Source organism: Ischnura elegans, chromosome 6 (genome assembly GCF_921293095.1).
Source record: "Ischnura elegans chromosome 6, ioIscEleg1.1, whole genome shotgun sequence".
NCBI classification, from domain to species: domain Eukaryota; kingdom Metazoa; phylum Arthropoda; class Insecta; order Odonata; family Coenagrionidae; genus Ischnura; species Ischnura elegans.
The window spans coordinates 25,900,049-25,926,731 of NC_060251.1; the positions used below are offsets into that span (position 1 = coordinate 25,900,049).

Below are 26,683 nucleotides of genomic sequence, written 5' to 3' on the forward strand. Positions count from 1 at the left end.
CCACTAACTGCAACTGGCTCAAGTTTAAAAGTCGGCGATTGATACCGCCATTACCCACTTTTTAAATGGATAATTCCGACATTGAGCGGCGCCACCGTCGAGTGAGCTCATGTTGCTTTTTTTCCGTGGGCTGCAATTTGGAGCCATGAATCAGGGCGGGGATGCCTTGGGGACGACAAAACAAAACACTCACGCAAATTCCTTCTCCATCCATGATTAATCCGTCATTTGTCTTGAGAATTGCGACACGCTGCCTCAGACAATGTGTCGCCGGTGAGGGTCGAGAGAAAAGGCATTTGATCCACGGCTCCGAAATACAAGGATGAGCCATGAGTAGACGACCGCACTTCACGAACACGCACACTGGACACCATTTCAATGGGAGTGGCTATCAGAATAGGGTGGTTTCCTATTATTTTTTTATTGCCTAAATCGAAAGATTATTACTCCTGGAGTAAGTATTTCACGCTTTCAGATTTTTAAATGACGATATCCATTTTTCGCGATTGAATGAAAAGTGAACATTTTCAAGCGCGCGAAAACGCGACGGCCAAGTATGAATGCTCGGAAAACCCCGTGTGACGTCATCCTGGTTCCCGCTGACGCCGTGTGAAGTGACCTTGGGGCGAGGCTTTGAGCGCTGATACGATGCAGGCTGCTAGTAGGTAGCAGAGTACCCTGCTAGCAGGTACCGCTTGGCTTAAATAAGGATTATTAATACTCTATCAAACGAAGGAAACTTTCCGACCTTAGGCAGTTTTAATAGGTGATTATAAAGAGATGTTTCCCTGAACTTTGTGCCTAATGCACGCATTGGTAATCTCAGATGATGTAAAACTCCTATCTACTCGTATAGAAACTAGGTCCCTGTGACGCCACGTGGAGCGGCATCGCATGGGCGCCAAACTGGCCTTTTTCAAATGCGGTTAAAATTGACCGTTGCCATTCGTCTGAACTGGAATTTCTAAATCCAAATAATTTTTATATTATAAATACACTAATGGTGGGTAACGAATCGCACTCAACGCTTTTCGTTTTCTTTGACGAAGGAAACTACCCTATTGAAGGAAGTTAAGATATTTCTGAATAAATCCTCTAATGAAAAGAAATGGATAGTTCGAGGCGTGACTTCCTGAAATAGCTTCATGCTGAATCAAAAAACCTTATAGGTTTCACGTAAATAATTTTTACATCAATCAGTTTCGTCGATGCAGTACTTGACGATGTCGCACTGCGACGGAGATGGCATAAATTAAAATTATTTTTGAGAAATCTAATAGGTTTTACTCCTTTAATGGGGCCCAAATAAACGGTGCTCAGCAGGGCTTGAGTCTCCCGAGTTTATAACTTTTTTTAGGACTCAATTATATTTTCTTGATAAATAAATTTACAATTTTATCTCGTAGGTTACAAATATATCGAAATTGCAATTTGTAGATGACGTATTTTTGTAATCCCAGCCAAAAGTCACACAAAAAACAGGCAACGCAAAAGGCTAAACGTTGCATCGAGGTATAATATGGTAAATAATAATCTCATTAGCGATTCTAAAATTTAAAAACATTTGTGTTCGCGATGGAGTGCGATGATTGATTAATAAAAGATGCGTTTAACGACCTCTAATGGGTATGTCATGCTAATAGGCCTAGCAATAACACCAACAAAAGAAAGGCGACATAAGGTGTTCCGCAAAAGACGAGCCAAAACTATCATCTTAAAGAAAATGATTATTAGATAATCGATCCAGAGATACAGAAAGTATCAAGTGTACTGCAATGTAGCGTGATCACGTCACTTCTATCATAAATCTATGCCGCGTATGATAGCCAAAGTGAAAGTCACACCTATCGGCAGATTATGACGCAGAATTGCCAACATGACAAGGACGATCCAAATTGAAGAGACAAATTCGTCGCGGCCAACTCCCATATTATTCCTTAATCAGCGGCGGAAGTTGCAAACATCACCGATCAAGAGCGGACGTCCCACGCGGAGAAAGTTTCGTAAATCCCACTCAGTTTAGCGCGACGAGAAGAAGCGAAAGCGAGTTAGTTGGGCGTCGGGTCGCCAAGCGCCGCTGGCGATCGTTCCACCGCTAGAGCCATCTCTCGGCCGGTTGGTGAAACTACTCATCCACCCCCACAGCCGCCACCCGCATAACAGGGTTCATTAGAACACAACTGGATAGCACAGTGCATTGAGCAAAGGAACAAAATGCAACCAGCAATCAAAATGGAGCTAAACATTAGCAAAACATTCAATCGAAGCTCCAGGGATAATATTACCTATATTGATAAAGTTAAAAAAAATGGCAGCATGCATTACGTATATAGGTCACCCAGAATGCTGAATTATACTAATTTATCCAGTAAGAATCGTTTATACACTGGTAGCTAAACCATTAGCTTTGCGGAAATAAAAATATTTTGATCCGATTTGAGTTTTTTCGACACACTGCAAATGGAAAAGCGGGAAGACTTATTTTTTCAATCCACAAAAAATAACATTAAAAGATAATACCGTTAGTTTTACACTATTATTTCATTTGATAAAAAGGAAGCCACCAGAAGAGGTAATAAGGAATATGCACTGTGGTATTTAGCCATATTTAGAGCGGAAGCATATGTCGTAATGGACTAGCAGAAACGAAACATACACCTGACGAATTGCGAATAGAGGAACTGGCGTTGCGCCAGGATCATAAAGTGACTGATTATCTAACAGAACGCATTTATTTTATGAGCATAGCAATTTAAATTCATCGTTTATCATTACAAATGAATGGAAACAAAAAAATATTTTTATCAACTTTAGTAGATAAATAAATTGGAGTAACACTTGTAAAATCATACTATAGGCTAATGTTTCCCAATACTTAATAATACCTCTAAGTACAGGCAAATGGAAGTGTTGGCTTCCCATCCACACGCGCAATACTTAATGAAAGTCAAATTGACTCCAGGTTTACTATATAAAATTTAATCTTGTAACAGGATGATCTTGAAAAAATTGAACTTCAGAAAGATTTTAGAGTAAATAAAAAAGATAGAAAAGATTTTATGGGATTAAAATAAAAAGCGATATCATTGCTAATTGCTATTATAAAAAAATGGCCAAAATCAGTCGTGGGAATCTCTGCCATCTAAAACTGTTTCCCATTTTATCTCACCCACGTTAAAATTTCCCAAAAATGATTAAAAAACACTTAATAAAAGGAACATCTCTTCCGCCATAGGAATAAAAGAAATGATTTATGATTCATACGAATCGCGGCTTCAAAACGCTCCCCTGAACGAACAATAAAATGACAAAGGAAAAAAATAGGCATTGGATGGATGTAAGATTGGACATAACGCGAACGTCTTTCACGGAATATGATAAAAGCGAGATGGATTGAGATGGAGATCTCAAATGGAGGAGCAGTTTCCATGGAAACCCACTTAATCAAATCTCTTCCCTTTTTTTCGGCGAAGATATGAGGGGGGGAAGAGATATTCAAAGCTATGAACGTGAAACTAGAAATGGAAGAGGGGGGGGCGGGGCGGAAAGGTAAGGTTGGTAGAATCCAAAAATGCGTTCCACCTCACAAAAGATCATCGTACTCCCAGAGGTGAATAGCAGAGGAAGAAAATAACAATGGATAAAAAAATGAAAGTAGACAAGATGATCGAGGAAGCCCAAGCTAAAAAGATTCGACAAAGAACAGGGTTCATCGACATGCAAGAATATCAGGGTGGGTCGTCGACCCCGAGAACTTGGCACTTTTTGGGGAGAACTTCGAAGAGGAAGGAAAGTGTATTCTGAGGGGAAGAGTAGAAATGATTTTGCCACCTGGGTGGGTAACTTCAACCCATCCCACAAGTCCATCCCCTTTGATTGAGGAAAGAGAAGGTTCCCAAAGGATTTCCTGATTTACGTTTCAATGATTGTCTCTGATAGGCTTCTTTTCCCCTTTCGTTGACGGATTCATGACTAATTAAGTTTCACACCACAGAAGCGGAAGGTAACTTCCATCCTCCCTCCTTATTGGTGTATTCTAGATCTTGAGAATATCTTTTCCGCTGAGAAATTTCACTACCTGATTAAGCAAGCAAGATTTTTGTCTTGTTAAAAAAATCCACCGAGGAGGCGGTATAAGTGGGGCGGTACAACTTAGACGGTAGATATAAAGAAGGATATATTTATGCAAGCCTACTCTAGATAGAATTTCGGGTTTCTAAGAGTGCAATTGAAAGTCTCATTAAACCTATTACAAGTTTTATACTCTAGTTTTAGCATAAATATTTATATTAAGGATAAAAACGAAAATTTCCACTCGAGTATTCATGGAGAGATCAAAGATAAATTGAACTCTTGAAATACGAAGCATTCTCCATAAAGGTAAATTCAAATACCAATTACTGAATTGTCAGTTATAGCTGAAGTAATCTCCAAAATCTACATAGCTCAATCCATACTTCGAATTGAGTTACCGAGTAAGTGACTTCAGTATTTGCAAAATGCTTAGATTAAAAATCAGCCAACACGTAAGTATAAAATAAAATCCAATGTTTTTGAGAATATTTAAATTTAAAACAGCTAATTTCATAGCAATTGTATCATTAAAAACTTTCCCAACAGTAAAATAAAGTAACCTCATAGCATCCAAGTTAGCCTCAATATGGAACACGTATGAACATAACATAAAACTATACGAAAATTTCAGGATACGGAAAACAATGGTAACGCAATGAGGCAATATCTAATACTGTTGACAATGATCAGCGAGGATCCCAGACGTCCATCCTTATTTGGCATTTGATGTAAGGTGGATGGAGAGTTAGATTGCAAATGAATGCGGGAGGCTATGCGATCTCCAAAGGCAATTCTCCGGATGGGAGGGGTGACGGTCGCAAATCGAGTAGGAGACAAAGAAACAGCAAATCTTCCGAATTACGAGACAAGGCCGTGACTAAGTTGACAAACCGGCGGCCGGAGAGTAACATTAACACAAACGGCGACAAGTCCATGCGCATGGCTTCGACCTTCGAGCCCGAGCTTACGTCACGCGCACTTGTTTAAGATTCCTTCTAGTGCTCTTGCATTACTCAGACTTGCGCGGAGAACACGCCAAATATAGGCGTTTATGCCAACCTCCTGCACTTGAGTGTGAGATAACACTAAAGGGATGTTCGGCCACACTATTCTTTCATTGAGACATTTACATGGACTTTCTTCCGCGGCTACAATTTCGATCAAATACTATAGTCTGTGGTTTCGCAATTCATATTTCCTTATAGTAATTCTACCCAATAGTAAAGTAAAGGTAGGGTGCACAGTTTGCACATTAGTTAATTAACACTTCACGTCAAGGATAATATTTACTAGTCCTACATTTCATTTATGAATGATTAAGATATTGGAAGAACATTAAGACTCTCAAGAGAGCTAGAAACTGGTAGAGAGTTGTTAATTAACCCGTGTCATTACTATAGGTACTCTAAAGGCCATGATGGATCATATTTCACTAATCACACCGTAATTCCTCCCCTCCTCCCACATTAAACTTCTCCCTTCAGTTTACATTCCTTCATTCCAACTAATAACCCAATTCTCGACCTCCCTTCCCACACTTACCTAACATTCTTCCCCACAATATGGATTTTAATACCCCCTCCACGCTCAGTATGTCCTTAAAAAAATTCCTCTGTTTTCCCACCATTTATAACACTTCGTCGTCCCGCTTTTTCTCTGCCTATTTCAGCTAATGCCTCAATATAACTAGCTACAGAATATTTTCTATAAAAGCCATAGGCCAAATTCTTAGCTATATTAACACTTGACGAAACAACTGAGGTCTCACATCTCCGGCACAATAATGGTAAGAAACCGATAATGTTAGATTGGTGACTCCATTTACAGCTTAAGAGTAGTTTTCGACGTTCCAAGTAGGCCTGAGAGAGGGAGTTGAGCGAATAGACCAATTTCATGTGATTTCGATCGGAATGTCTATTTCGTACATTATATTTTAGAACTCCATCAAGTGATGTACAAGTAAAAAAATTAAAATGTACATTCAAACGAGTAATTCGGCAACCCAAAAGCGAGGCGAAAGTCTCGAAGGGTTTCTGACTACTAAAGTATCTCAACGCAAAGAATGTAGATGCATACTTCAAGCGCTTTTTACTGCAGCGAATGAAAACATTGTTATTACATCAAACTATGCTCCTCTAATTGAACCTTATCGACTGAAATACTCATTAACAGTGTTATTGCCATTTTTACTGGAAAATACATTTGAAATCCCTCACTCCTTTCCAGGTTACCACTGTGATACCAGTTTGAGAATGAGAAAACACGTTGATTACTAATTAAATATAATACGTAACTTCGGCAAATCACATATAGAGAACGTGCTTGAGCGTAGATATAACGATAAAGATAAAATTTATCTCAAAGATAAACAATAATAATTATCATTATGAAAGTATTCTACCGGTTTACATGAAGCATTTTTCCGATCACCCCGGTCTGTCTCTCTTCCCAGCTTGTAGATTCTTCTTCAATTCAGGATATCCCCCTCCATTAACAAAATAAATCCTCTTCTCTTAATCAGAATTTCTTGAGTTTCCTTGGTGTGAGTGTCTATCATCTCCAACGCTTCGCGTTTTTCTTTATAAACAATAAAAAAACGAAAACAATTAGTTATGAATCGAGCAACCGCAGCCGTACTTCCTGAATTCAAAATAGATTCTACAAGGAAAATCAAGATTTAACCTCATTTGTTGTGAGGAAGAGTGTGGGGTGTGGGAGGAGGCGAAGTGGATATTGGTCGCCGTGTCGTGGGCGAAAGAAGCGAGAGCGTTTCGCGGAAAAACGCCGCCGTCGGCGGAAGCGAGCGATTCCGAGACTTAAAATCTCGTCCAATGAATGGAACGGGAGGCAAAAACCTCCGCTCGTCTGCGCCGCCCATTCATCGCTCTGGCATTTCCTTCCAGCTGCGAGTTTCGGGAAACGCGAGGAGGGCACACGCTCACAGTTTTGCATTGGGTGCCTCCATGAAAACTAGTTATTCCCTCTGCTTCTCCCTCTCGGTGGCGCCGGGGTAAAGTCCCCGACTGCTAACCTAGAGGTCGCGGGTTCGAATCCCGTCTGGGTGGTTTGACCACCATCCAGGGCATGGATATATGTGATTGTCAAACAAGTTAATTGTAAGAGAGGACTATCTAGTCCTAAATTCGCTTGTGAAATAAAGACGACATTATTATTATTATTATTAAAGTAGAGCTAACATTGGAGGAGTCTTACAGCGTAGAACTGCGAGCAAAGTGTTTTACCGATTTAATGAAAAGACTCATCACTCCTGCATGAACGGTTTCTTTCGTGACGCACAACTCCTTTAAACTAGAAGTCAACTTTTCCGGGAGAGATATCGTACAGCAGCATAGTGAAAAGTTACACAAAGCTATCGTAGTGACTAATTATTTTTAATTTCAAAACTATATCGAGTGTTTCAACTGGCTGGCAGTCATCATCAAGCTTTTTTCCTTCGAAATTACGATATATTCTTATAATTTTCACAATAACGCTGAAGGTGTAGATAAATATTTTATTTCGGTTTTCGCCGTAAAACGCTCAAGATACCGATGCATTGGCCCCGTTTTTATTCCATGTAAAAATCTTTGCTTATAATATTTTGAGTTATGTTCACCATCATGCTGAAGATTATGTAAATAGGTATCACTCCCGATGTAAAGGTATTTCTTCTACAGTGTTCATCGTTTTATATAAACAAAAGTTTTTTTGCAAAGATATTCGTTTACATAATACCTGGCGCGGTCTTGGCTCGGACTTATGCTTTCTGGGTGTGAAAATGGAAAATGCCATGAGAGCGAAAGGGTTAAATAAATTCATAATCGTCAATATTTGCCTAAACTTTCCCCAAATAAAACCGATCTCGCATCAACTCAAAGCTTTTAATATTAAAACCGACCCTGGTTTCAACACAGTTGTGTGTCATCATCTGGCAACCTCTATTAGAATAAAGTTCAACCTGCATTACAGCGGATAAGTAAAGAGAATTGCATCTGCTAGGGTAATAAAATGTTTCGAACTGACGAGACCTCCTCTTGATGACGACATGCGTAACTTCTATTTTTTTTAATTCCATAGCACTAAGCAAATAAATTTAGAATTTTCAAATCCTATAAAAATAAAAAAGCCTATAAATATTCCGCTTCACGTTTCTATTGCAATATAAATATACTATCACAATGTTTCAATGGTTAAATTCTTAACTGAAATTGAGGACAGAGAAAAGAAATCTAACCAGAATCATTACGCTATAAAATGTCAAAAAACGGATTTATTTTCATCGTTTACAATAACTCATCAGCCCCTATAATTGCCTAGATATATTTCATATTTCCTTTTAAATTCTTTCTTTCGATAATTTTTGAGGTAGTGACAGTCTAACAACGTATTACTGCTTTCGAATTTTCGAAATAAAACGACCGTGTGATTAGGGCTTTATAGCGAACTCCGAATGAAGATAGTGGTTTGAGTACTCACCAGCTCGGAAGATCTCGCCGCATCCGTCACAGCGGGATGCGAACTGGGCGTCATAGCAGTTGCCGCAGTAGATCTTGTCGGCCTTTGAGCCGAACTGCTTGTCCACGAGGGACACGCGGCACTTGGTGCACAGGAAGCATGCCTCGTGCCAGTGCTTGTCCTTGTAGGAGAGATCCTGTGGACGGATTGGATGGAAACGCAGAGCAGATTAGTCCACTGACATTCAAAAAGAATTCAGACAAGACAAAAGTATAAAAAAACGTAATGATTAGCGATAAAAGATACAGTGTCCGGCGTGATGCGGTGGAAATCTTTGATATTCAGCTTATTAAAACAACTTGTCTGTTTCCACACTATTTTATTTTCACCGACCATGGTTTCGGCAACTTGTGCCATTGTCATTAACCTTGACAATGGCACAAATTGCCGAAACCATGGTCGGTGAAAATAAAATAGTGTGGAAACAGACAAGTTGTTTTAATAAGCTGAATAATTAGCGAGTTTAGAATACTGAAACTTGCTCAAGGATAGTAGGCAGAAATGTTAACTTCGCTGTTTCCAAAGGTTAATTTCTCGTTACCAACAATAGCCATAGCCTTTAACGAATTTTGATTCTCCGCACACAAGAATTTATCTCGGGCCCTGCCACGTAAATTGTCAGGAAACACGACGTTTTGTGACTCCTGCTGGCTGCTTCATCTTAGAGAATGTTTCCATAGAATCTATACAACCAATTTCCTGATGGGAAACGGCCCAAAAGGGATAACAAAATCACGCGGCCAGACCCGAGAAAAATTATTTTATTTCGTGCGATCATGGATAACGAAATCACAAACCAGGTTATAAGCCATGGCTATATTATAAAAGTATATATTATAAACCAGGTATATAAGAAGCTATTACCCACGAATGAAGCGTTAAAGATGTGGGTACGGAGAAGAATGGAAAGGCGAAGTGGATGGAGAGGATGTGGAAAGAGAAAGTGCTGGACATGGTGGGTAGGGGAGAGGGACCTTCTATAGGACATACGGAGGAGACAGGAAGTATGGATGGAGCGAGTATTGAGAGGAGAGGGGATGTTGAAAACATTGTTGGATGGCAGAACGTCGGGTAAACGAGGGAGAGGAAGGAAGAGAATAGGGTTTTTAGATAAAATGAAAGGCCTTATTGTAAATTTAAGAGAAAAGTCCATGAATTACCAGAATACTTCTTATACAGGGTGTCCCATTTATCTTGACCACCCGAAATAACTTTTTGTCCAGATGCAATTTCAAAAATGTGTCAAGCAAATGTTCATTTGCCGTCAGGGGGACAATAAGCATGATTGCCTTCCTTGTAGCTTTATTATTCACAAAGATATGAACAGCGGTATGCCTTTTTTAAATGGCACCCTATATTTGTTATTCGGCAATTCAACGGACGATGGTTGACTGAATGACTGGTGTGCATTTTACTATGTTTTCATTTGTTCACTGTCAACGTCAGCAAGTGGAGTAATTCCAATATCCGCGTATCTGCACTAAGCGCTAGTGAGTCAGTCATTTTTCATAACACTGTCTTTATGTTAATGGTTTGCTACAATTTTGAATAAGTCTTTAGGTGGTCAAGATAAAGGGAAACCCTGTATACTTCATGAAAACCTACCTCAAACGGTAGGAAACAATAATAAAATAAAACAACTATCTCACTCTTATGACATTTCATTGAACGATGGAAGATTTTCATCGCCTGCGGGACAACTTTAGAGCATATTGTCTCACGCATGGAAGATGTTGAGTTTCTTTCATCTGTCTCACCTTGGAGTCGATCCCGATGGTCTTGTTGCACTGCTCGCAGAGGTTGGCGAACACGGATTCGTAGCATCGGACGCAGTAAGGGTGGTCGTCGCGCAGGACGTAGCGCTGTCCGGTCAGCGACTCGTCGCACTGCCAGCAGCAGAAGTGACCAGAGTGCCACTCCTTCGACATCGCCTTGGTGTACTCGCCACTGAAAATCAACTGCACGGGAGAGAAAGAAGAGAGAGGGATGAAGCAACTGACGAAATAGCCGGGTTTCCCTCCGCCCCACCAAATAACACAACACTCTGGTGATAGTTTTTCGGGTTCATTCCGCGTTGATTCTTATTTTGACTTATGAATGCCACAACCCATGTTCTTTCCTGTGTCGATATTTCAAGGGCAGTGAATTCTCTGTGGTGACTACTTTAGGCACCAAAAAACCTTTAACTGTAATATTTAAGATATATTTTTTAAAAGATAATATTATATTTTTAACTAATATTTAAGAATTCGTAGCCTAGCAACTTATTTTCGCCTGCAGAATTAAGGAAGTAGCAAGCATTGAGATAACATTGAGCCAACTTAATGGTAGAAATGATAAGGACGCTGAAGCACACTTCTTCCGAAGTAAAGTAGCCCCTCCCTTTTTTCTCTTCTCAGTACCTTTCTTCTCATAACATTGCATTCTTGCATCTCATTGCATTTTTGCACATGACCTATGTTCGAATGCTTCGTGGAGGCTGTGCACACGACGGGACCCAAAATATAAAAAGCTACTTGTACTACTACCTGTAAAGCTACTTTGGACCCGAAGACAGGAGCTGGAACGCGCCCGAAACCGTCGTCCACAAAATGAGAATCAACGCGGAATGAACCCGAAAAACTATCACCAATCAACTCACCGCGGAAGCCTCCGTAATAACACACTCGCCAAACACTCTCGCATCGCCTCTACAGGCGGGTGCAATGAGGTAGAGGAGGTACGATCGCATCCGCTAACTACCGCAAAACACTCCCACTACTTGCTCCACACGAAGTCTTCCGTTCTCGGAATAGGTGAGTAGGTAGGCGGGTTATATCTCAATAGAGTCAGGATGTTTCCGATTCATTTAAATGATGCGACTCATGGGATTTGTATACATTATCAATGAAACATTCTTCGAAATCGTTCACAACCCAAGACTATTCGGTGAAGCTACGGAGTAACTACAAGCTGAGTACGATCTCGTCGCTTCCCAGCGAATGACGTCTTGTAGTTGAACCCGGGCTGTCCACCGGGTTAAAGTCTGTTTAACTTTCAAGACTTTCACCCGGTGGACAGCCTGATTTCAACTACAAGACTCTAATCTGGGGATAACATTGGAAGGAAAATGACTCCTGAATAATATTAACTAATGCCTAAAAACTCTCAAATGTTATTGCTTTGGAAGATAAAATACAGTTTCTATTCCAACAATAAGTCAGACACCGCGCCCTCTTCGTGAAATCTCTGAATATAACGGAAACAAAACAATGCTGTTGAGGAATCAGCCAACCGGAGGACATTGAAATATCAGGGGCGTGGCAAAGTAACGGTTTAAGCAATCACAATCTGGGCTTTATTAGCAGACCCCATCAATTTTTCTTTCCCATCATTACTCCTAGATTCAAGTTCACTAAATGAACACAATGAATAACGCAAAAAATAATCAAAATATTAATACACTAAACCAAAAGCTTCCTGCGAAATATTAGCTTACGGTTAAGTAATTTAATCAAAACCTAATATTACCAGATTATACAAAAGACGAATTAACGGTTGAAGAGTCAATGGTTAAAAATCTAACAGCAAGTGATTTAAAATACAAAGGATCTTTAAATGCCATACGCATAAAATGAAAGTATGACAAACCCGGTTTAATAGGGTGATAACGTAGTTTTTTTTAGCTTTGAAAATAAAAAATCATAAAAGTTGACATATTGTTATTGCTATTGGTAGGAGATTGCTTAAGATTACCTGAATGGCCGATATTGCAGGTCGAATACACGACTGATAATAACTACATATGGAATCCACTAAAAATGAACTCGTACCCATTTACTACAATAATAAAACTATAACATCGATATTTTTTAAATTCTGATCGCAGCCCAGTAAATAAGGTATAAAATACCCTCCGTCACTTATGTGCCACTATTCTCACAAGCTAAGATCAATTTTCACAATCACAACCCAGTGATTTCAACACGCTGAGCTACTAGTGTGTGATTCGTAATGATCGATTTCATTCATTTGGTTGTTCACATATGGGATTCCAAACTTGGAGTAAGTGTAAAGGGTAACTTAAGACGGTTGCACAGAAGCCGAAGCGGAAGCCAAATACTGAAATCATTTCGGGTGGAAGAATAGAACCACCCGATATTCTAAGCAGTAAAAATAACGCACAGCCTCAAAAAACAGATTTAATTGAAAATTTCACACTTCTCCTTTTTGCGAGTAAAATTTTCGACCATAAGAGACGAATTCATCGATTCTATTGTAACGGTGCTCTGACGAAATCGATGAAATCGTTTTTTTATAATACTGGCCATTTGAAAGAAGCCAAAACTCTTTCTTCCCTAACTTCACTCTGTGATTAGTATGAAGAACGAAATTCAAGTATGCGGTTCATGAGACTGATTCGGTCATGAAGAACGATTCATTCACGAACGGCACCACTGCAGTAGGCGTGGGTAGCTGGAATGGGTGTCTCGATTGATACATTGGATGTTTAGGAGGAGAGGCAGAGGGCAGTGGTGGCGGCGGATGGAGAACGGCTGACTAATAGAGTCAAGGAGGGCAGCACACAAACACACAAACAGGTGAAACGCGAGCGCGCGCGCCTCGAAACTGACAGCAGACTGGAGAAAAGGCGAGCATGGTCGCCTCTTTCTGTACCCATGGAACACATTCGCACACTCAGAACAGATAGTACGCAGCGAGAGGCTGTGACCTGATATATTGAGAGCGTACTCCACGCTGAGATTTCCATTATCCTTGCACTTAGAAATCTCTCATGATCTCAGAAACATGATATTTTAATGGGGTACACTACCAAGGTGGAAATCGTCGATGCAAGCAATTACATTATTCTTTTTCTTTAGCGCTCAGGCTCATTAAAATTTCATTATATTATCAGGAATGGATGGATTTGTACACACGCAGAACTATTCGGTTCAGAGTTAAATTTTAGGGGAACAGACTAAACGTTACAAGTGCTTTCATTTTTCAAAATGCTACCACAAAGTTGAATGACACCCTAAAAAAACAAATAAAGCAATGACAGCAAATATTGGTACAGTGCGTATGGAATTATAATTATATACAAGTGAATAATACCTGCCATATAACGGGGCGCAAGTTTCCAGTACTTTAAGAGATTTTATCTCACCGCTAGTGGTAAAGTTCGAAACATGCCTTCATTTATTCTACACTGTAATTTCATGTTCATAAATATATCTTAACATACTGTATCCTGTTTGCACATAAAAGATGTACCCACATACTGGTAGTACTTTACGACTGTCGCGCATTCCATCGATGCAGTTAACCCTTGAGAGAGGCTGTAGGAAAATGTTTAGACCGACATGAAACATTCACGACGTCCCGTTTTACTAGTTTTTAATTACATATAATTTCCTAACTATGCATAAAAAATCCAATACTCCATTAACAGCAGAATAAAACAAGCACGATGAAATTCCAAATGGAATCGTAATTTCGGGGAGATTACATATTGAAGACAGATATAATTGTCCATACGAGATAATTTAGCCATAATTATCTATTGATTCCTCACTAAAAAGTTGAATGCTAGTTCTCGTAGCTAAAGACTGATCTGTTTCATTTATAATACATTTTATCAGTTATCCGAACATAGCAGTTAATTCATACAAAAAAAAGACGCTGACGACATTTTTACACACCCTCGTCCACTCAGTAATCCATAGCTAAAATTAAAAATTGAATAGATACCAATGAATAAATGGATGCAAATGAAAAAATTAAATTGATCGGAATAAATATAAGTAATTCACGAAACAAAGATTCAATATCAAATAGGAATACATCACAACACTCACATTGTCACGAATATTATCCACTCAAGCCCACAGACACAGATAGTCGTACACATGCACAATGAGACACACGAAACAAAAGTAGTCACTCGCGCACTCACAGAATAAACAAAACGGATTAATCACCCGCGCGGGAGATGAAACAAATGAACTCGTACGAGCGCGATACGGAGGCGGTGTTAAGAGTGTAGAGCGGTGCTCGGAATCTCGGATGAGTGTCCGATGCGGTGAGGACTTCTCCGAACGGCCTTCGCCTTCCTCAAGCGAGGGAAGTAGGAGGGCGCTACCACTGAGGTGGTGTCACGTCACGGAACTGAAGCAACCCCAACATGGTCCAATCACCCATGCTCAAGGGCCTGATGTTGACTATAGACCACAAGGCGATCGTTGGTTGGGATAGGTGAGGGTAGAACTCACCTCACTCTACGTCACAGGTGTATGAATTCATGTATATCAGGGAGAAAACGCAGTATTCATAGCCAACATCAATAATGGAATAGAAATAAATAAATATTTGGACGTAAATAATCAAATAAAATTATAAAATTTGAATAAGCAAATCACGAAAATATAATTAAATGGCATACAGGAATACATCAAAGCAATCACATAATCATGAATATTATCCATTCACTGCCATAAACAGTTAATTATGTATATGCATTACTCAGATTGAGGTCGTTGCTGGGGGGGGGGAATGGTTCGTTATTTTCGCCGTCTGGACAATACCTCCCATTGATTATCCGAGAAATGGCTTCTCGATATTGGTACTGATTGTAAGTACTTTTCCCACACATGGCATTGTTGCCTACCCATCGCCCTTTGTTGTACTGTCATAAACACCGATGATAAACGGCAAAACATGGCTACTTCCAGTGATGTACACATTGATAAAGTATAGAAATAAATAAAAATTCAATGCAGAATGTAGACAAATGAATATATACTAATCCTCCCATTAATTGATTTGCTATTAAACTGCAATTTTGATTCAAACTAAACAACATATGCAGCAGCTAGAATACCATTTGGTTTTTCCTTGGCGTAGTGAAAGCCGGCAAAATACGTGGTACCACCTCTTCTGCGTAGGTAGTACTTCAATGCTTACGACAAATTTTATGGTGACGTCACCTCGACCGGATTGCGAAATGGATAAGCCGCCACAAGTAATGAGACATGAAATGCACTCCTTGGAAGTCTAGCGGTTCTATGAAGCCATTTGTTGTATAAATTCACGCCAGACAGTCACGCGCAGCGCAGACTGTTATGAAAGACATGAACCTGGACGAATCACAGTGTAAGCACAAAACCGGCGAAGTTTGTGGTTTCAAAACCAGAGCGGAACTATAACCGTCATCTTAACTTATCATCGGCATCGGAGGAGTGACGCCCGCTCCGTATCACGCACCTTTTAAGAAACAAATGATTCACGCAATGCACAGAATTATCCACACACACTGATGGGTATATTTATAATCTGAAATGCCGTCTAAGAAGTAGAACTGGGTGATACTGCCATCCGCAACACGTAACAACGCTTAAAAAAAATGATTTTCACAGCTGCTGAAACAACATTCATATTAAATGACATAGCCGCAGATTTCTCGATAACTGCTCCATAGGATTAAAATTCTTACGCAATTTCATAACAGCTGCAAGAGAAGAGTAATTTGGGCTTTGTGCCATCCACAGGATTTCATCGCCGTATTAAGAGAAAAAGAATACTTTTCACATCTGCTACATGAAATACCACCCAAAATATTAAAACCCATTATTACTTCAGACATTTTCCATGGGGTTAAAATAAACTAATATTTAAACGAGGTTCATCCCATCCATCCATTAACATTAGGTTCCTACTTGACCACGTTGTCAGTTGGTTTTTAAGTTTCATTTCCAATGGATATACACGGATATAGGCGTTACGCTCTTAAACTTTATCATATCGGGAAAAAAAACTTCTGAACAACATTCTATCCAAAATAGCCAAGCATTGGATTCCTAGGAAAACCTCTCAAAGACTTCAAACACACGAAGTCGGTCTCATCAGTCCATCAATGTAAGACCCCTACTTCAGTAACGTTTTAAGAAAAAAAAACAAGTTTTTAATTATTAAACGTCAATCATTGAAATTCCTCGACATCTCCCACTCGAAAAATTGCTGATTACAAGAAATTTAGGGTATCACTTACAGTAAGGAATCCTGCGATTGGTATGAAGAAGCTCCCATCTCAATTCACTCATCAGCTAGTCTTTTAACTCTTAATAAAAAATTGTCTAATGTTAATTAATTTTCTTCAAACTGATTCCAACTGCGCTAACATCACCAAGACGACGGTATGATATGACCGTGAACTTTTCAGCCCAAGAGAGTAACAATAGAATTGACGTCAGCAATGAATTGGCGATGGATATTTTCTGCCATACTCGACGATTTGCATGAGCATAACTGGTACAAATTATTACACCGTCAAGCAATAAGTTGTTCGAGCATAATCGGGGTCAAGGCCTTTCTCACTAAGGAAAATGTGACTAGAATCGAGGTGGTACATGCAGGTATATATTGCATAGAATCATCTCGCTTCAACTCGAAGGATTTCACAGCTCCCGCGAAGCCATGGCGTATATTTATATCATTAGAGGAAAGGTATAAATACATAGTTCTAGCCCGACGCTTTCCACTTCCTCACATTATGCTAGGAAAATCGCACATCGAAGAAGAAAGAAGTACTCAAGCATTGTAACTTATGTAAATAGAAGTGTAGTGTAATCAAGCCAGCCCTCATTTTCACCGCAGCGCGATACAAATTTACTAGGGATAATAATTAAATGTCAACCTCGTTACGACTTTATTTCCATTAATGAAACCATGGAATGAAAAATAGGAATAGCTATCTATGGAAATATATTTCCCACATCTAATTTCTTCATTTATTTGAACAAATACGAATCCAAGATTGACGCGATTCGGTTCACATGCCGTAATAGCCTCAATTAAATTAATCATTGTACTTTCGAGAAAAGAAATTCTTCAGTTTATGAAAAACGTATTCCACTGCTTATGTCGTTATTTTATACAACGGTAATAAAACTCCACTACGCCTTCCCTTCACGGACAAGAGAGATATACGCATTATATGACGTCATAACAATTGCCAACCAAAACAAACTGCTTTTCGGTACATTTTACCCCTTTTGCGTAGCGTTTTGGCTTCGAAATCTTAGGAACTCTTCACGGAAGTAGCTGAGGACTAGCCAGCTACGCGTTCCTTTATGGACTCATAAACTTTTTCTAATCATTCTAGATGAATGCACGTCGCTTCCGAAACCATTTGTAAGGATGATATCGATGGCATAGCTCAAAAAAATCAATACGAAATCACTGTTTCACTCTCAAAATCTGTGGTTCAACCCGAAGATTGATATGGATAAGAGACAGTACAGCTTCACCCAGATTAAACCACCCGCGTGTGAATATCACACATCTTGGGTAGGGTCCCTTACCTTCGCAAGTAATTTTGTGAGAGATGTATAAAGAGTTCACCCGAGATCCGACACCGAAGTCTTTTGGCGAGCAGCCTCAACCTTCTGCTTAAAGTCTTTACGCTACTACGCGCCTTCCTATTGGTTTATTTTGAAATTTTAAAAGGTTTGATCTTAAATCAAGGAGAAAATATAGCATGGATTGTTTTATGTCCTATCTCTTTAAATATGGTAGCCCTCTGTATTTAAAGGATCTTTTTCTCCCCAGTTACAAACACACTAATGTTGTTACAAGACAAGACCCTTGTTTTTTGTATGTCCCACAGTTCCGCACAGCTACAGTTCAGAAGTCATTTACTGTTGTTGCCGCAAAGCTGTAGAACGATTTGCCGAAACATGTAAAAGACAGTGCATCACAGGAAATATTTAAGAAAAGGATTGTTACCCACCTACTTTCTTACTACCCATGAACACTGATCATGTAATTTAATAATCATTTATCTGCTCATTGATGTGATTAATACCTATTGTTGTGTTAGAAGTAGTAATCTAGTTCTTGTTTCATTTGTTAAGCAAAATTTACTTTTTTAAGGTTGTGTTATTTGTTTCTTCGTATGTTTAATGTTCGCTTTTCTGTTAGAAAGAGAAATTATTCTTTTCCAGTTTTAATATGTTAATTGTACTGCTCACCACTTTAACAATTTATATGTTCCAAAAGAGTTAAAACGCCTAAAGCAATAAATGAGTTAATTATTAATTATTATTATTGGTGGAGGCATGACAGTAACACAATTTCGATAAGCACACTTCAAACAAATTTCAAACAACTTTTCTTTGCACACTTAAAAAATTGACCCTTAAAAATAATCTCGGAGCTCAAGTATCGTATTCCGACTCAATTAACGAAAGAACGTCCAATTAACGGCCGAGGGAAATAGCGTACCTTTCACTCCAGTGAATACTTGCGAGCAGTCGTTAATTTTGGGGAAAAGTTTTTACGTATACCCGGCTTACGGGATAAGAAGTGATTAAGCAACTGAGGGTGGCTGTCAACGAAAAATTAACAGAGAATGTTTCAGAAGATAAAATGTATCCGATTTCTCACCAACTTCCAAAGTTTAATGATGGAAATCCCGCTGCCCAATTAAGCAGGGAAGGAAAGACCCACAGCAGGATAGAGGTAGGCGTCAAAGCCTTTATCAACAGATACCGCCATTAAAGAAACAGAAAGAAATTGCTTGATTGACCGTCAACCAACAAAACGAGAACTTAATAAAATATCCCAACTAGTAAACCAAACTTTTTTTTGTATTTATCAGGATGGAGCATATTGCACAGCGAGAACTATTATAAAATACGATAGCCATGTTTTGCCAAAGTGGACACACCTTGTTCTCGAAATACAATATTTTCATCTGCAAACAAAAGAATGCTTACTTCTATATTTTCAAAATGAAAAATAAAACAAGCAATTATGAAACAAAATTCTCATAATTATATGAATAACAATTAAAATAAAAGTAATTTCCAAACGCGATCTGAAAAATATAGTAGGCAATCGATGTAAATATTTATAGCACACGTCATCACGATCAAAATGGAAAAAATGAGGGTATTTGAAACAAATACTTGTAATATTCAATAAATAATTATTAAGGAAAAATAAGGTATTTTTGACGAAAGAAATAATTTTTCGTAAAAATTATCCCCTAGGAAAAAATTGGTAACTCTTATGGTGGATAGAAAAGAAATTTTATTCTGAGCTTCCCCACGAACAGAATAAGGGCATGGAGAACAAATGCTTATTTTATTTTCCGAAGCGAAATGAGGTTAAAATTAACATCATATATAAAGCACACTTCGGTCTAATTACGAACTTCTTCCAAATGGGAAAGATGAGAGCAAGGACGACATATTTTTGCGTTATCAACGACGCACAGTAACTGAAAATTAGGCATTATTCACGAAATCTATAATTAATATCTTTTAAGGTCACCCGATGGCTCACAATAAAAACTCATTCAAAAGAATTAAGCTGAAAGAGAAACGAGAACGGATCATTGTTTTTTTTTACGTCGCATTATTCAAATTCTAAATTGTAAAAATGAGAGCTGTGTCTGAAAATAACGTCTTTATTCGATTTCTCAAAGAGAGGTGTAATTAGCTATTTTAGCAATAGGTCAAATTTATTTTAGGTCACCATGAGAGTAAAAATACATCCCTTGAGGTAAACCGAAAGTCGAATCGAGGAGAAATTACAGTTGTGTTCCTCATTTCTAAAACACGTGAAAGGCAAAAATAAGAGCTCGGGCAACAATTATATTATCTTTATACGTCGAAGAAAAATGAGGTTATTTTAGTTATTTTTGACGGCAGCCACAATTTTTTTTATCTTTCCATTCAGGTCATCCCTAGAGCAACGTTATACAAGGATAAAAAATTAACCGAGGAATATGGGGCAGAAATTGACGTGGTAAGTGGGATAGGTGGGTAGTTCAGGGTCTAGAGACGAGTGCGAAACGAAAAATTACTCCGGACGGAGAAATAACAAAAAAAAAGAAAGAAAAACGCGGGGCGAGCCGGGGGTGCTGCTCTCTGCCGGCGGGATAGTCAACCTCGAGAAGCGGACAAAGTGAGCGATGCCAATTACTTCCCATTCAAGACGAAAAGAAAAGAATCCCGTGTCCCGGGCGCCGTGTGGAGGTCGAACGATACAAACCCGACCACAGTTGCTTTCGTACGGGCAACCGTAAACAGCGACCGAGCTTGGACAGAACACTCATGCAATACGGAAACAATAAAGAAGCGGACTGCGACGCTTCATAAATCTCTATGTGAATCAAGGCATCCGTCTGCTTCAGCGGAGTAATCACTACAAATGATATCGATTTCGACGCTTCTACAGCAGTGGGTAACGAAAACTGGGGTCAGGTCTGCAACACTTATCGACTGACGCTGATTTCCTTCAATGATGAGCCCAACTGATGACCTCAAATAATAGAAGAAGGGTGGAATAATTTCACTAACTGTAGTACTCGGTAGCAAGTTTTTTTCTCACATTCACCCTTTTATAATGCCATTTAAGTTCTATTCATTTACTTTTATCGTAAGTAAATTGACCCGCCTATTCACGCTCAGGAATACAGGCATTATTGAGTCTACCGCAGTTAAAGTATGAGTGAAGATTCAAAAATCAACAACATCCGGCACTAAAAGCTATCGTACCGAGTCACAAAGTATTTTTCACGATCACTACGTTTGAAAATGAAGTCTGTAAAGCGGTGATAAAACACAGTAAATACGGATTTTGATGATTATCATTTGCAATTAATAAGACTTCTTTCTATCCCTCCCGTTTGCTTCTTTCTTGCGCAAAAGTATCAGCGAACATCTAGAGAATTTGTGCAGAAGGCACATAATTCTCCAGATGAATAATTTCCGAAGGGCACAAGGAAAAAACCGTCATCCTTTGCCTGATGAGATGTCTTCATAGAAAGACCACATTCTACCATTCCTTTGTCTAAATAAATAAGTTTCCACATTATTTAAGGTTCATTTCCTTAAAATTTAAGTCAATGTTACAGTTTTGTATCCATAGAAGTAAGAAAATAGCATTATTTCAATCGTCTTACTTTTATTGCACTGAGCATTCATTGAAACATATGGGGCCTACCTATACTCAGGATAAATTATCCTCTAAAGTTTTTGGAGTTATAAGAACAAAATTTCCTAAAATTTTGAAGTTCACAGAGCCCAGAGGACAATTCATATTGATTAAAAGGCCTTAATACCACTCATAAAATCGAATTACACAAGGAAAATAATGAAATGGATACGTAATTATCAAATTAATCATTAATCTTCAAAATTAGTTCAACGATTAGTTTAATTCGATATTATTCGAAAATAAACATTTTCCTCAGTTCAGGAACTGAGATAAAATTTGAAAATAAAATAGTTCGCGATAGAAGTTGATGATAATTCTTGACTTGGGTCTATTCTACGATACACCCTAAAATTTTCAAGATGATGACGCAGGCTTTAAAAAAAAGTAAGACGATAGGAAATCAATACAAAATCCGATCGGTATGCCGAGAGTGTGACGTCATTTTGAACAAGTGAATAAAATCTATAGACAAGGAAGACTCGGCTTAGACATCCAGTAAACATTGAAGATGTGTATGAGATTGAAAAGGTGGGGTCTGGATATCTGATTTACACCTAAGATATCACGGGTATTGGAGATGTGATCTCGTAAATATTTTGATCAATCTCCTTCCTTCTTCTCCGATGCGGGCAAAAATCCCGCCCTACGTCTCTTCCTATAGACTCAGCACTTTGGGCCGCAAAATGGCATGTCAGACCACTCCGGAGATCACCCAGGCGCCTTGGGCAACGGGCTGTGCGTTATCGGACGGGGGAGGGCACTAAATAAAAGGGGGGGGAGGAGGGTTTGCAATAGGATTGGAGGTCGACGACCCCGGCAGACGGTAGAAAGCATGTTGGTCAGGATAGGCTTCGAGAGAGAGATTGTGGTCGCCCAAACAATCACAGAAAGAAGTGCTTATAAACATAACAAAAATGAAAAAAGTAATTTTGCTAAACACTTAATATGAAACTGCCATAGGAGCGATTTTAAAATGAATATTTTATAATTTTGCAATGACCGTCGTGTACTGGGCGCTAGGGAGCAGTTAGAAATTTTAAAAATTATTGAAAGTCAGGACAGTACTCATATAAATGAATATCTCTACCCATCTTTTTCCCCTATTCTGGCGTCCGTTTTAAAATTCATCAAGTAACTAGGTAACGATAATAAGATAAACAAATCATAATTTGCGCCCAAAGATGATGATAATTCATTGAAACCCGGGTCGCGCTCTGATAAAAAATAAGTGGTATAAGTAATTGTCTGATATCCAGGAAACTAAATCGCAGAAAGGCTGGGAAAACAATGAGAGGTGTGGTTGGCGAGAAACGCACAGCGCGCGATTTGCGGAGTGTAGTTGGAAATATGATGCGGCAATAGAGATTAACTCATACGTATCAGAAAGCTCAGTGGCCACGACATGTATTTGCTTTCAACTACAATTTTTACGTCTTTTACTGTAAAATTATACTGTTTTAAGCTCTCCATTCAGAACTAGTTATCGCCAATCACTTCAACTTTTATATCGAGATTGTCTAACTTTTTAAAATGATAATAAAAGCTCGGAAAATGTTATCGATGGCGTAAAAATGATTTTAAATCAAATTCAAATGATTAAAATCACACAGGAATATTTTTCCTCATTCTGATATATTAACGGCGTTATTAGTGATGACCATATTTTTCCGATTAAGGACCACCGCGAGACACTGGAATAACACCTATGGAGTGATTTTTAAAAATCCAACGGAAGAAGAAATTCTTTTATTCCAAGCTCATCTATGAAAAAAATGGATGAAGCCATCTAGAAAACCACCTATATATCATATAAAAGTAAACCTAGGCATGAAATAGGAAAGACCCATTACATTGCGAAAAAACGCTACGTCAAATGTAAGAATCATGACAATGGTCAGCTGCAGGCGATGACGTCAATTGGTTTACAACGAATGGGCTCCAGATTAGAAAAGTATGAGTATGTTCGCAGTCATTCCGACGAATTGGTTCAGTGGTGTCCCAAGAATTCAAAACGGGGTTAACTTTCATTGAAAAATATTATGGAATCCACCCAATAAAAATTCTCGTAGGTGATTACACATAATTTGGTGGAGCTACTAATTGGCTGAAATTTGGAAGTGTTCGTCCTGAAGCCAATTAAGATAGGAATTAAAGTCTCCGAAACCGATTTTTCGGCTCACTAGGCAACCATTATTGGGAATGTGCCTTAACCTTCTTAAGAATGGGGTAACACTGTTACGGAGTACTCACCGCGTCTTGGTCCCGTCGACGATAGTTAAAACACTAGAACCTAGACTAGAACACTAGAAACTAGACTAATTTCGAAGAGGAAGAGAGTAAAATAATACTCCACAACTTCGTTTCGTCGGGGTTGTTTATGAATTACCTCCTTCATGCTAAAATAATCCGTGAACATAAAAACTACATAGTAATGCAGCTCGTCAATAACTGCTACGGGCGAGTAGAGAGCGTTACACAGATGTTATACGAGTTAAGCTGAGAGCCGCTAGAGACACAGAGGCTACGCACTAGATTGAATGAGTATTTGAGAATGGATATCTTAGAGAGCGACACGCAGTAGGCCATATTAGAACCCCACTATATTTCCCAGTGCGATATAAACTGTAAATAAGAGAGATATTTTTCCGAACCTATCGGTATGGGAATTCGTTGGGGTAGTAAGCACAGCTGTGGTTGTAGATGAAATAAAAGAGTCAATATCCATCTTTAAACGTGACCTTTTATTGGTTGGGAAGATGAAAAAAGCAGGTCATCCGCTAGAGGACACTCGACTAAGTAGATTATTCCGCTTCACTAGGATGGAGACTCTCGGAAATTGCGACTTTATGCCACGCCGAGCGGTTCTCAATTAGTGTGAGCCGTCCCTAAAGCGACAGAATGGAGGAGAGCGCGATAAGTCACCATGAGAGCAGTTTGCCGGCTACTGGCCGAGTTCCGACGGGCTTTGATGCAAAGACACCGGCGTGACAGCAGAAAAATGATCGTGAGAAACTGAAGGCATGATAATCAACTTAAGGCTGGACGGCGATATGTGGTGGAAGTTGGTGACAGGAAACATAATAAAGATACACTGTTGTATGTTCCACAGAAGTTTTAATAACCGACACAGGTTTCGACGATACGCTATGGCATTTTCAAATATAATTGACAGTGTCCGGCGATATCTGGTGGAAATGTTTTATATCCATGGGAATAAAATAAAATGGTAACCTTCCACACAATTTATGTTTCATTTATTTATTTTTGTTTCATTTGTTTTATTTTGTGCTCTATATTCATGAGTTTAAATTTCAAATATATAGTCTCCCTTGCTCATCTAAAAAAGAGTCGATCTCTTCTCGTTGTAGTTTTATTTATTAAAATAATAAAGAAATACAAAGAATGAATGCAAAATAGCTATAGAACATGACAACAAAAACAACAACAAAAATGCCTTTCATGTATACCCGAGAACTAACTTTTCTCTAACTTAAATAACTGAGAAAACAAGAGAATAAGATAAGAGCGGATTATTATAAAATTGTAAGACGAAGAGAAAACTGGAAATTATTTAAACTTCCTGAGAGATGATGGGAGAAAGGCTTTAGCAGCCCCTAACAAGCATGAGGCCAGGAGAGAGAGAGACAAGGGGAAAAAAGATTCCTTTTTTGGAGCGAAAACTTCGGAGAGCATCAAAGTCAACGCAGACGGAGGCAAAGGAAGAGAGAAAGATGAAGACCCTTCGAGATTTTTCCGTCCTTTATTTCGGGAGGGAATCGTTTGAGGGTTAATGGGGTAAGAGAGGGCCGGTCGGTCTCTCCTAATCCTTGCGCCTTCACTCCAAAGCGGGGAACGGTTCTGTTATAGATGGAAGGGGAAGAGAAGGGTCAAAGAAATGGATCGGCGGGCAACCGACATATGATTGGGAGAGGACGGGAAGTCTTGTGACGCCGAACGGTCCTTTTCTGCCAAAATTCCAGGACCAGAAAATTCACCCTCGCAAATATCCCCTCGTTTCCTAGCCCCTTCTCTCCTCTCCACCACTTATCTTCATAAGCCCGCAAAGTTTGTTTTCGACGTTGATTACGTAAGTTTTGCCTGCGGGGTCAGCGTTAATAAAATATATTCAAAATAATAAAAAAATCCCGCAAAATCATAACTTTAAAATATTATTTTCATGTTTTATTTTTGATGAATCAGTAGAATGTAGTGCCGTTCGTGCTAATGACCTAATTTGTTGATCCAACGAAAAACCCGAAACTACTACGACTACTGCCAAGGGATTAGTCTAACGAGGATAATAATTAGCTCCCACATTAATTTAGCATAGTGGCATAATCACGTTGCATGGTTACCGTTTATTACCGTCTTAGAAAAATAAACTTGCCGTTTATAACCCTTGGATGATGCTATACACATCAAATCGGAGAGGTAAATGATGAGCGTCGAAAGCGAGATTTATTTTCTTCATGAAATTCCTACTTTCACAAATGTTGGATATGATGAGTGAGGAGAGAGAGTTTATTTATTTGACAACAAAAACTAAGCACTAAGGCCTTTACATTTACAAGGCCATTGGGTTTTATAAACAAAATAGACGAGATTTTTTTGAGATGAGAGTTTCTACATGACAAACGGAGGAGACAGAAGGTATTGAAGGAGAGAGGGCTGAACGGGGATGGGATGTTGAAAATAGTGTTGGAGGGTAGAATGTTGGGTAAACGAGGGAGAGGAAGGAGAATTGGACTTTTAGATAGAAAAAAGGAACTAAGCCTTTAAATTGATGAGGGAAGTCCATGAAGGAAGAGGATAATGCCGGAATACTTCATAAATACTCCTTGGAAACCCAACTCAATCGGTAGAATAATGTAATAATAATGAAAAACCAAATGTTCTCATTCGAGTACTTCCGAAGGTTGATGTAAAAGGCAAGATGTACAAGAGCTGTCGATGACCTATCCGCAGCATTATGTTTGACCGACGCAAGCTTTTTCACGGAGTCAGCGAAAAAGTGACAGGATCGCAAATTGGAAACGTAATTAGGGGATGGGACTGCAGGCGTGAGGGTACGACGGCTGCGAAAACTCTCGCTCAACTGGGGATAGAG

The 26,683-nt window shown here is 39.0% G+C and overlaps 1 protein-coding gene across 11 annotated transcripts in view; it reads right to left on the reverse strand.

Moving 5' to 3' along the window:
- Positions 1 to 26,683, reverse strand: part of LOC124160213 (four and a half LIM domains protein 2) — a 772,571-nt gene that overhangs the window by 139,059 nt on the left and 606,829 nt on the right. For 10 of the 11 annotated variants that reach the window (XM_046536011.1, XM_046536010.1, XM_046536009.1 and 7 more), the window contains 2 exons: positions 10,347 to 10,547; positions 8,551 to 8,725 (listed from right to left, as the gene is read on the reverse strand). In XM_046536011.1, coding sequence (XP_046391967.1) covers positions 8,551 to 8,725; positions 10,347 to 10,547 — 376 coding nt within the window. The remainder of the gene's footprint in view (positions 1 to 8,550; positions 8,726 to 10,346; positions 10,548 to 26,683) is intronic. The other variant, XM_046536013.1, reaches the window with a different exon arrangement.